Source organism: Zerene cesonia, chromosome 28 (genome assembly GCF_012273895.1).
Source record: "Zerene cesonia ecotype Mississippi chromosome 28, Zerene_cesonia_1.1, whole genome shotgun sequence".
Taxonomy (NCBI): Eukaryota; Metazoa; Arthropoda; class Insecta; order Lepidoptera; family Pieridae; genus Zerene; species Zerene cesonia.
Genome location: NC_052129.1, coordinates 5,214,062 through 5,227,570, shown reverse-complemented (window position 1 = coordinate 5,227,570; position 13,509 = coordinate 5,214,062). Strand labels below are relative to the sequence as shown.

General features: G+C 31.5%; 1 protein-coding gene across 1 annotated transcript in view; it reads right to left on the bottom strand.

The window, feature by feature from the left end:
* Nucleotides 1-13,509, bottom strand: part of LOC119837623 (hexokinase-1-like) — a 28,780-nt gene that overhangs the window by 11,812 nt on the left and 3,459 nt on the right. The window contains exon 2 of the mRNA XM_038363302.1: nucleotides 773-956. Coding sequence (XP_038219230.1) covers nucleotides 773-949 — 177 coding nt within the window. The 5' untranslated portion in view covers nucleotides 950-956. The remainder of the gene's footprint in view (nucleotides 1-772; nucleotides 957-13,509) is intronic.

Here is a 13,509-nt window from a genome sequence, read left to right as displayed (position 1 = left end):
TGTTTTTGCGTTCGAGAGTTAGCCGTGATTCTTCTTCTGGTCTGGTTATTACAATATACTTCTGGTCTGGTTACTATTATATAACTAATTTAACAAGTATATAACAATATACTTGTTAAATTAGCCATATTATACACCATAATAAACATGTAGGTATGTTATGAGTTACTCAAATAAATAAATAAACCAACTCAAAGACAAACAATTCTTAGTGTTAGTATTATTATAGTAATAAAATAATGATAAGGGTATTGTCGAATTTTTTCAAGTCACCGTGATATTACAATATGTTTGTACTATCATTATTATAGTTACATAGCGTGACAACTGCTACTGTATGAGAGAAATATTATAATTCTAACACTCGTTTGTTTTTTATTAGACAGTTATACACTAAAAAGTATCGATGGTCATTGTATAATAATGATTTTATATCATTTAATTCAGTCAAGGACCTACAAATGTACATATTACACCACCTTTTTACACGTCGGTACAGCATTGAACTAAATGTTCACATGAATAGTATATTAAGTTTTGTGTTTAAAATTTAATCTGTAACACATATAATACAATTAAATTCCCATTAAAATACCCAAAAAGTGTACATAGTTCATATCTTATACAAAATTTACGCATGCCTACATTATAGTTGCTATCTGTATGTCAAATTTCAGCCCGATCAGTCCAGTACTGTGGACTATGCGTTGATAGAACAGTCGCTCATTTTTGCATTATATACTTATCAGTAAGGACTTATTACAAAACTTACCGCCAATGCACGTGCCCTATCGTCAATATCCAAAGCTGGTGGAAGGAACTGCTTCTCCCAAGGCACCTCACCATTCACACCATTCACGTGTGACCCGTTTGTGGCATTCTTTCCATTCACATACACCTTGTGGCCGTTAACACACTCCTTGTGACCGTTTTCTACCACCAGCGACATCTTGTTCCTGGAAGCAGGAAAACATACGTTATTTTGTATATATGTACACAAACAGAACGAAAACAATAGAGGTAAAAGCAGAACTTATGGAGAACTATAATATAATATATATATCATCAGCCCATATATGTTCCCACTGCTGGGACACAGGCCTCCTATGAGGGCTCAGGCCATAATCCACCACAGTGGCCATGTGCGGGTTGGCAGATGTCACATGTCGTCGAACTTTTGATTCTCGGACATGCCGGTTTCCTCATGATGTTTTCCTTCACCGTTTTAAATATATGATGTGCCATAATTCGGCCATCAGCTTATGAAACTGAGCTGGTGGTTCGGCTGATGATAAGCGATCACCACCGCCCGTGGACATTTGTAGAGGTAGAGCCTCTGCGAATTCGCTGCTACTTTTAAGTGATAAGGTATAATAGTCTGTGGTAGTGAGACAATCTTTTAAAATTTCGATAAAATACGAGACTGGTAACCGACAATTTGTGAATATGATCTAATTAGCATATCCATTATTTATAATCACAATTAATTTTATCTGGAGCTTTACGCACATTCGGTGAAAACGGCCTAATATGTCGGCCTAATATACGGCCTATGTCTGGAAAATTGTATATAGTACTAGCTGCACCCGCATAAGTCCGTATCCCGTAGGAATATCGGGATAAAAAGTTGACTAAATGTTATTCCAGTTGTCCAGCTGTCTACGTACCAAATTTCATTGCAATCGGTTCTTTAGTTTTTGCGTGAAAGAGCAACAAACACACACACACATCCTTACAAACTTTCGCATTTATAATATTAGTATGATTGACGCTCTTAAACGGTGAATACATAAATATTCCAAGGCGGTAAATAGATTAACTAAAATGCTTATTACCTAAGTCCGTTAAAAAATCATTTCATTGTATAACACTTTCCTTCAAGCTACATAGAATAATGTTTATTGTTATAAACATATTGTGTCACAGTTGTAGTGTATTTTTTTATCATAATAGATAGCCAATTCTTAAACAATAATATTATAATTACAAATACGTGATAATTACGTTGTTACCAGCCTCTGTATAAAATAAATACAGTATATAATTTTATTTAAAATTTTTGGTTCTGAGTTTCTATCAAGTTTCAAAATAGCCAAAGAATAATATTTTAATATAAATCACACAAATATTATAAACTTGAATGTTTGTCAATCAAGCTAAAACTGCTGAACGGGTTTTGATGGAATTTGGTATAAAGATAGGGTATGAGCTGACTTGGATGATAGGATACTTTTTATCCCGATTAAATGCTATACTGAAGAGAGAACTGACGAGTTTGTTTGTTTCAACGGACTAATCTCAGGAACTACTGGTCCTGATTTGAAAAATTATTTCAGTGTTAGACAGGCCATTTATTGAGGAAAGCTATAAGCTATATATATACCAAGGACTAAACCGGGGCGGACCGCTAGTAATTCCATTTCAGCTAAAACTAAAACATGACCTTCTTGCTTTTAAATACAAAAAAAAATACGTAAAATAAAAAATACACTAACATTCCATTCACTTAAATCGCGTTATTTTTTATATTTTACGTTGTAATTACGACGTAATTCATCTGCTAACAGCTATTAGTTTCTCTATATAATTATTTGCCTTGTATGTCCACTTACGGCAATTGGGTATCTTATATCTTAGTCTAATATAATATAGTTGTATATGTGATCGCAGACTAGAGATAGAGTCCCGGGTTCGATCTTAGTTTTTGCTATTTATTAATGGTTCTTAAATAATGAGTTAATAGCACATTAACCGTCATAGGAGGCCTATGTCCCAGCAATGGGAACATATATGGGCTGATGATGATGAATAAAATGCTTATTTCTTACTATTGTCATAATCAATTTCCAATAATGTTAATTGAAATTATAAACGTAACGGAACATTCAATAGATTATCTTTTTAGCTGATATAAATAAACTGTAAAGTGAAAGATTTTAATCAGAAAAGCAAACGTCTATTACGCTAGGAACTATGAACCTCCCACGTTTTCAGCAACACAATCTATTTTATTAAAGGAATGAACAGTTTCCGTGCTCTTCTCGATTCTATTTCGTTCAGACTTGTCATGGTGGTGACCATCAGACCAGCTCAGCTGACTGATATACAATAAAGAAACCTTAAAATAATATAAAACAATTACAAATACCATTTCGTAATATATCGCTCACCCTTTAAAACATCTCCGAAAACAACAAAAGACACCGTAAGTTTGCATTATGGAAAGCGCCAACACCGACTGTAAGTTGATCCCTTATTGAAATAATACCACTCGTATTTGATAAGCTATCTCCAAAATGATTTACAATCCAGAAAATCCATGGGCGGTTTGCGTTTCGCCAGTGATAAAACAGAGATTAGCGTATTGATCATATGTATCTATATTATGTTGGTTCATAAAGAATAGAATATCTTTATGATTGGCCGTTTGTGTGTTTTTCGTCTTTTTTATCTCTTAGTGCTCACACTATGGTATATGTACCCCTTATTACCGCTTAGACCATTTTGCACAACCCTATTTTGTATTAATTTATACTAATATTCATCATCAGCCCATGTATGTTCCCACTACTGGGACACAGGCCTCCTATTAGGGTTACACTAATATAATACAGAGGAATTATTTTTTGTTTGTTTGTACCCTATAGGCTCGGAAACTGAGCATCCGATTTTGAAATTTCTTTCACCCACAAAGAAAGCTACATTATTCCCGAGTGCTATAGGATACATCTTACCCCGGAAATGTATCACGAGCGAAGCCGGGGCGAACAGCTAGTCATATATAAATTTTGTCTCTCTTTTTAGAAATCATATCGTCATATTAAAAACAATCTGATGCCCAAGTTAAAGTAATTGTTACCACATCTTTCTTTACAGTACCTATCTTTTTTATATTGTTACTTTGTATCAGTAAAAGTCTTATAGTTTTACGTATCATCTCCTTGACACCTATACGCCCATGTATTTTTATCCCGGTGGTCAATCAAAGTTCAAAACAATAAATTGTTAAGATAATTACGTATATAACCTCAAAATAAATGCACTTGTTTGCGCAGAGAGCGTTATCGTAGTGTGGGTGCGTCGTATGCGCCGGCGCATCGGCGCGGTCGTGACGTCGGGTCGTGCCTACCTACCAATGTTTGCCCAAACAACCAATATTGGCTCCAACGTTGGCCCAACGTTGTTTGGTTTTTATATATATCATGAAAAATGATCGGAATGAAAGAGTGAATTATGTCTGACTGATACGTGAATAATTTTTTATTTATATTTCAAAGAGCTTAACGTAACTAATGTATCAAAAATATTTAATGTTCTTGAAATCGTCTTATGTAAATCCGTATATTTAGATATCTATATTTAAATCTATACTCATAATATAAAGGTGAAGAGATTTTTTTTATTTGTTTGTTTTGTTTCTCTTAATTTTAATTTTAAAATATTGTGTTTTGGATGGACATGTATTATTTAAATTATTATTACTTTTTATTATATTTTAATATTAACTTTTGTAATTATGTTTTTGTGAATTTCTTTTTGTAAAATTGTTATAAAATGTGATATTGGGTCCTTGTTACTCCGAAATAAAGAATTTATTTATTTAAACGCGCTAATCTCAGGGACTACTGGACCGATTTCAAAAATTTTTTCACCGTTAGACATGTATGTAAGCCCTCAGTGCTTGAGGCTATGTGTACTACGAAAGAATCCGGGTCGTACCGCTAGTATGTAATACACTAACGATATTCATCAAAAATCATTTTCTAAATAATATTAAATCTGTGATATTATGGATTTATTATTTAAAATTGCTACACCCATATTTCTATTAATTAATTAAACAAATATGTTATAATATTTGATATAACATTAGATAAATATTAAAGGAGTAGACCGGTTTTTTTATAAGCTATAAACCTTGAGTATGACATATTACATCACCGCAACCACAAGATGGCGCCTCTGTCAACTCCAATTTCACATGTAATTTAATATCAGTACTATGTAAAAATACGAAATATAATAAACTAACTAATTCTGTAACGTATTTAATATAAATGTTATAGTCAAAACTCATTGCTTGTCAAAAGCTATTTTCTAAATCATTTTTTTCTGCTAAAAATTATTCTATTATGTTATCTGTCTCATCTATGGAGACAGATAACACGAGGAGACAGAGTAGCTAATGTTGAAAAAAAATTTTTTGACAAGGAATAGTTAAATGTACCTAATATAAAATATATATATAATACTATGGACGTTTGGCATACTACACATATCTAGTTATCGCATACATTTTTTACATTATCCTTCCTTGGCACCAGTCCAAAAAGTAAGTGGTTCGCGCTTTCATCCACAAACACAACACATGGAATTATTATATAAAATATCATCATAAATTTCTGTCTTCAATTAGTCTGATAAAGTTTTAACTAGAAAATTTGAAATATTTGTGAAAGTTTATGGGAAGTTTTAAAGGTACTATACGATAATATAAATAAAAATCAAATCGGTATATGTAAGTGCTAGAAAGTTTATTCCCTTATCTGGTACCTATATTAATAAAAATAAAAATAAAAAATCAACAGTAGGCTCAATATAACAACGCGAATTTGAAGACGCAACCGTCTGTTTCACTGTCAATAATATCTTTAATCTGGACATGACACGAGATAAAACTTAGTATAACTATGTTATCAGAAGACGTTTTTATCTAAATATTATCATTAGAGCATCAATCTAAATAAACGATTTAGAGTCCGGAGGCCTAACCGCAAGGAGGCAATATTTCGATCACGATATATTCGATACGTAATATCTTATTTGCTTCCTAAATCCGAGGCAAAATATATCCAATAAATTTATTCTATTCTATATGTCTATTTAGCGGCTATCAAACTGAAACTCAAACATTTATTTATACAATTAGACTCCTAGAAATACTTTTGAATCGTCATATCATCATTTTAATATTCGGTTCGGAAAGCAGTTTCTACAGAGAAGAACTGAGTAGAAACTACGAAGTAGTTGCTTTTTTAAAATGTCAATATTACATTTTCATTGTGCATAATTATGTTATGATAGTGATGCCACAGTACTGTCCTGTAGTTTTTAATTTAAGAGAATATTTACTAAGCTTCATAATTTGAAAATTACTTCTATCTACTTAATATTAGAAGTAAACATAAGTCGATAACACGTCGAATTTGATTTCGATTATTCTTATAATATTATAATAGAGCTCTTGCTCTATTATATGTAGTAGATGAAATGTAGCACAGATTATATAATCTCGAATATGACATAAGCCACTTTTCAAATATTTTATGAAACCTTACCTCTTTGTAAAAGAGAAACACGTAGGCCTCATATATAAAAGAGTAGCAAGCCAATCACTACGCAGTGTGCGTATAAATATATATAAATCTTTATCAGGACCAAACCAAATTAATTCAGCTAAATCCTATTCTAACACGTTTCAAAAATATCTTATCAATGAAGTTTCTGCGACTTCGACGGGCAATCAATAAATCTGCGACGTATATCCACACTCTTATCAAATAGTGACCACTAGTGTCAACCCTGTGAAACCCGCGCAAATTAACACTAGACTAATTGTTAATCGTTTATTATTAATAGAGTGCAATTTGTAATGTAAATATTATGCTTATAATAATTGAGTTAAAATTCATCGCCACGCTTAAATCAATATTTTTAACCCACTTTCCCAAAATCAAAATTGGTTCACAATTACACAGTATTTTTATTTATTTTGTTACTCAATACCATAGTTATTGTATTTTATTGGGAATTGTTGTCATTTGATCACATTTTAGAGCCTGGAGTGGTATTATAAAGATTTTGAAGAAAACCTGATATAAAATGATGAAACGTTAAGATATAATTATTTAGTTAATTTAAATCTTACTAGATACATTGCCATTTTTAATCAATGCTACTTCATGTATTCCACACGTAAAGAATTAGTTAAGGACATAAAAACTTTATAGGTTTTTTAATTATCAATTTGTAGTATGATTGTTTTAACACGCTTTCTTTAGCTTCACCTGCATACCTGTATATTTGTATATAATCGTTTCCTTGGACTGGGCTTTGATACACATGAAACGGACACATTTAATTAAAACTTTATACTCTTAGCAAGGATCGGTGGTAATACAATAATGTTATTTTTTATAATTAATATTTTATTTACACAGATCAAATATCTTTACAGGATTAACCCGATACAATAATTTCGTGAGTTTATCTTATAATTTTGATCGCCAGCATTAAATAATTGCCTTACATACACTCTTTAGAAAAAGTCAGACAATTTTAATAATGCTGTCATTAAAGTGTTTTTAGTGTTGTATTGCATGATATTTATTTATGATATTATCTCAATACAACTGAGCAATAGTAATTTACATAGTAGTACAAAAACTCACGAATATTACAAGGTTAATCTCAGATGATGATTTGCTTGTTATAATGGTGATCACTTTATTTGTATACTATTTAGCGGTGTTTGACTAAAAATAGCATTAACAAACACTAGTAGTATTGCAGCGTTATAGTTGTACATAATATCATAAGCTTATTGAAAGAAAAATCATGTCACAGATACATTTTATACTAAATGTATATAATAACAATTTAATCGATTTCAAATGTTAGTAACAAGCTATGAATGCTGGTACTATTCACATATGAAAGATAAATGACATGCCATTACATTCACAGCTAATTTAAATACACTAATTTGAAAACGCAAGTCGAAAAAAAACAAATTAAGAGAAAATAATTTTCAGTTCTTTTTTTTCTATTTCGGATCGTCGTCTTAAAAACGTCGCATAAAGTGTCGCAAATATAACCGGAATAGCGTCACCACGCCTTCCGTCGAGTCAAACTCAATTTTCTCCCCCACAATGGTGTCTGTTTGAATTGCATAATGCGCTTGCGCAGCTAAAAATAGTGATCCACTATATTTACCCATAGATCTTTTTTGAATTTATAATGATCATTAAATCTAACTTAATATTATAAATGCGAAAGTATGTAAGGATGTGTGTGTGTGTTTGTTGCTCTTTCACGCCAAAACTGCTTAGTCGATTGTAATGAAATTTGGTAGACAGCTGAACAATTGGAATAACATGTAGGCAACTTTTTATCCCGATATTCCTACGGGGCGCAGCTAGTTTTTTATAAAGTTTTCTTTTATTTAAATAACATGTGTTTGAATTTCAAGAGAATTAGACGAGAATTCGTCCAATTATAAAATTTCGTTATGACGATAGAAGGCCATGTCCCATCTTTGTACCAAAATCATCCAAATCTATTGATCGATTCCGATGAAATAATGCAACAGACAGATACAGTCGTGAGTCTTGGTTATATTATAATTCATTATATATAATATTATATAATAATTCATTGCCTTAGATGTAATGTAAAAAAAAACACGTTTATGAAAGGAAATGAAAAAAATAACATTGCAAAAAGTAAATGAGACTTTTTACTTTTTATACCTCCAATGTGTTTTACATTAATTTACAAGACAAATCATGCCAATCATGAATATTGTCTCAACTATATTTAGTTCCTAAGTTACGTCTCTCTCGATCCTATAAATAAATTAGGCAGTGAGAAGAAATAATGCACTTATCCAATAGAAATAGTAGATCAATTCACTTGGGACCACAACGCATTGTGATAAAGACCGACGGTCATCTTCGCTTCATAGTATAAAACAAAGTCGCTTTCTCTGTCTGTCCCTATGTATGCTTAAATCTTTAAAACCATGCTACGAATTTTTATGGATTTTTTTTATTTTTTTTAATAGATATAGTGCATCAAGAGGAAGGTTTATATGTATAATGAAATCTATTAAACTACGAATTTAACGCGTGTGAAGTCGCGGGTAGAAGCTAGTCTAGAATAGAAGAAACTGTTGTACGTATTTAATATTAAAACCTCATGCTTATAAATGAGATAATTTACCATCCGCTTTAGATAAACTAAACGCTATTAAACTAATTATAACAATAGTACCCGCGACTTCGCCCGAGCGGTCAATAGATGTTCCTATAAGATTGAGATATTTCATAGCGGAATGTAGCATATATCATGGGTAATAAAAGAAGTCTAAGTGGGTAATGAAATGTTTGAGTTTGAGTTTCACTCTCTAGTCTCTGGACTCCTATCGCCAGGCATTAAAATCATACCATCCAATCGATCCGTTGCGATGTGAAAGAAAGACAAAGAAACAAGTATAAAAACATGTAAGATATGTAAAACAAAAGCCATATAATAGCTAATAATGATTATTATTATTCTAACAAATAAAATTTAATATAAATACCGTGACAAATTAGAAATATGCACATTTAGTTTGTTTAATTATGACTTCATCGTTCAGGAAAAAAGATTTTGACGATATTTTTGGGCTTTGTTACTTCTGAGCTTTCAACTGGGTGAATCGATTTCGATGATTCTTAAAACATTTGTGCCTCCCGTCCGTTCCGACCCATATAAATTTGGTCAAGTTCTGACAATTGGACATCGGTTTAGATTTTTGTCATGAGAATGAAAGAAAAGAACTCATGAGATTACACATAGAAAATTTAATTAAATGTAGAGTTTACAAAGACCAATTATACAAAAATTGCAGAGTATAATGTTTTCGACCTTAACCTACGTGTAGGCGTAAGTCAGTGGGCAATGTTGTCACAGGGCGTGTGTTACAGCTGTAGCTGTGGAGTAAACTAAACAAAAACTGTTTGCGAAACATACACGCATTTTTTGTACTTTTATGCTAGATAAATATATGCTGATAGTCGGGTTTATTGGAGTATTTAATATATATTTAAACTGGAATTGAAATTCATACGACAATTGTAATAATAAAAATGAAGCAAAACGTATGCTGTATATATTTATTTTTTCATTTATATGTTATATGTGTCCTTTCATCATTTACACACGATATGGTATTTTAGAACGACTAGAATCTGGTAGAGAATTACTTGAGACCCGATTAATTACTGGCTTTCCTACCGCGGCTTCGCCCGAATAGTCACAGGAAAGTGTCTTAGGTTTTCCTCGCATTTCCATTGTTAACGTGAAATTTTCAGAAAAAAACTTTCCTATTTACTTTATCGTGTCTCATATTTCTTAACTTTATGTATAAGAAGAGACAGACAGATAGAGTTAGTTTCGCATTTATAATATTATTATTTTATTATACATATATAGGAAATTCACAATCATTCAAAAGTTAATAGACATATTTTTCTTTTTATGTAATCGGATAAGATATACTTTAAACTCATTTTATATTTATATATTTCATAGTTTACCAAAATGTATTTTTAATAACGACAAATCAATTTTTACAAATAAATAAAATAATCAAATATCAACACAACAAGTTAAATTTATTATGAGATACGCAATAGACATTATGTGTGTTTTTACTCTTTCAAATAACGATAATATAAGTATAAACAAACAAATACTCTTTGTTATATTTACGTAATATAATTTAAGTCAAGTATCATTCAATTTTTAGCTTGAATTAACTGTAAACTGTGGGAACCTTTTTAAAACAGTTTACTGGCTGACCTAAAAGAATTTTAAATATATGAAATTTACAACATACATGCAACATAATTTATTATGTTAGTCATCGTACAAAACTTTTTTATCGAGATTAAAACATACATATGACGAAAATACTCTTCTATGGTCATAGTAGCTAAGGCCACTTTAAAGAAAAATACGTTTCAAAAGCAAATTTAAGATTTACAATAAGTTTCAGAGCTTCTTCTTGGCCTATGTTGTATACGCAGTACTATACTACAGGTAGGTCTAATTAAACTGGTTTTTAATGAATAGACGAGGTCAATTCTTGCCTTAATAGAATATATATCATATAGAGCTGTACTGATGTATTTTATACGATAATAGCTGCGCCCCGCGGTTTCAGACGCGTAAGTCCGTATTTCGTAGGAATATCGGGATAAAAAGTTGCCTATGTGTAATTCCAGTTTTCCAGCTATCTACGTACCAAATTTAATTGCAATCAGTTCAGTAGTTTTTGCGTGAAAGAATAACAAACATACATTCATCCTCACAAACTTTCGCATTTATAATATTAATAGGATAGGATACTGTCTATGGAATATGCCATATAGAGCTGTACTGATCAGCTCAATACGATATATTGTCTATGGTATATGCCTACAGCGTCACAACGATGACATTGCAAGATATCTAACCATCATGCGGGTTCATTGATAAGGCAAAGCTCCGATTTTATCTATTATCTAGATAACAGTATTTGACGCACCTTGCATCATAAAAAAAATTGACATTTATTCAAATGCTAACAGCTAACGTTTATGGACAAGCCGGGCTTCTGTTTTTTGTTTCTCCTCAAAGCTTTAAATATTATTTGGCCTTAAAAACAACATTTTTAACGCATACTCACGTTGCATTAAAAAAGCTTCAATAGATAGTAAAAATATATATTAATTTAATTATACAGATATGATGTAATTCAATTACAACATGGTGAACAGGGGAAAAAACTAATATCACCCCTTTTTCCCACCCGTACGCTATAAAAAAGCACGTAGACTTGGAAAACCCTTTCGTTTTTCGACAAATGAAAAAATAATGTCTTATCTATATATTACAAAAGTTGTACAGTTTGAGTTGAGCTTGATTGATTATATTTGGGGATAAATTTGGCCAACAATTATTAAACTCCCACTTCAGTTTGTACATTTGTATGGTTTGTGTCTCGAATACTTGATTAATTATCTATTTATATTATAACTAGCTGTGACCCGCGGTTGAAACCGCGTAAGCGTGCTGCGTAACCGTATCCCGTAGGAATATCGGTATAAAAAGTGTCTATGTGTTATTTCAGTTGTCCAGCTATCTACGAAGCAAAATAGTATTATTATTCACCAATAGATGTCAGAAAAAAAAACACGAATAAAACACGAATATGACATTATTTCAGTTGTTCAGCTATCTACGAAGCAAAATAGTATTATTATTCACCAATAGATGTCAGGAAAAAAAACACGAATATGACATTTTCTAAAAAAGATTCCTAGCTAGATCGATTTATCGCCCCCGAAACCCCCTCTATACTAAATTTCATGAAAATCGTTGGAGCCGATTCCGAGATTCCAATTATATATATATATATATATATATATACGAGCAATTCTTGTATATATATATATATATATACAATAATATATATATATATGTATATATATACAAGAATTGCTCGTTTAAAGGTATAAGATAGACGCTCATCCCGGCTTCGCTCGAGTATCAAGATTGCTGTTCTATCCCAAGGGAGCATTTAATCGGGATAAAAAGTATCCTAACACCCAATTCAGCTCATACCGTGTCTGTATACCAAATTTCATGAAAATCTGTTCAGTAATTTCAGCGTGATTGACGGACAAACATCCAAACTAACTTTTTATAGTAAAGCTAATTTCTATTGTGATTAATATTATTATAAGATGTGTATATACTTGCAGATAAGTAATCAAAATTTAAGAGCTTATAAAGAAGATCACAGTGTAATTAGGATGGACTAAGTCGCTTCAATAAATGTCTAGACTATTTTATTAATAGTAACAATTAAGTAAACATGCTACCAATTTCAAAGTAATCAATATGGAAAGTCCAAATGCGATACACAAATGAATATTTATATATATAGCTACATCTGAATTGTATATATATATCTCTTCAATAACGAGAAAGCTGCGGCATTCAGCCTATGTATCAACTATACAAGTTATAGGATAGTCTCAAACACGTTTCCCGAGTGAAAAATAACGGTTGAACTGAGCGATGCAAACATTTTAACAATAATCATATTTTATTTCTTAATTCACACTCTGTTTCAGAGGACTAGAAGGGGTTTAGTCGATGGATTAACTTTCGACCAAAATCCCTTCCAGACTGTTATTGTAACTACTTTTCAGTAGAAACTCTTACAATACCTGGCTTAGGAGGATACAGAAGTCTGATCACTTCACAGTAGATGCCAGCAAGATTATACTGTTAAAATGATTCAAAACGAATTAAGAGAATATGTAATACGTATACCAATAAATATAAATAAATACGAACAAATAGAACTACGTCGCGCACTTTATTTTTGAATAATAACATAATGTGTATCTTCATCATTAGATTGCTTCCCTAACGTGGGTCAGTGGTAAACTGTGTCTGCATCATGGCGATTCTTAAGTGCTTCCTAAAGAAGTGGAATTGAAGAAATAAATGCTTGAGTTTGACTTTTGTATATTTAAAGACAAGTCTGCAATTTTACTAAAATGATCATTACAACTCAATTGACAGTATATTACAATCCAATTATCATTGTGACAAAACGCGTATTCTGCAAAATCGTAGGCATAATGGTATCGTACACGAATCGTAATTATGTCTCGGTGAGACCATTCC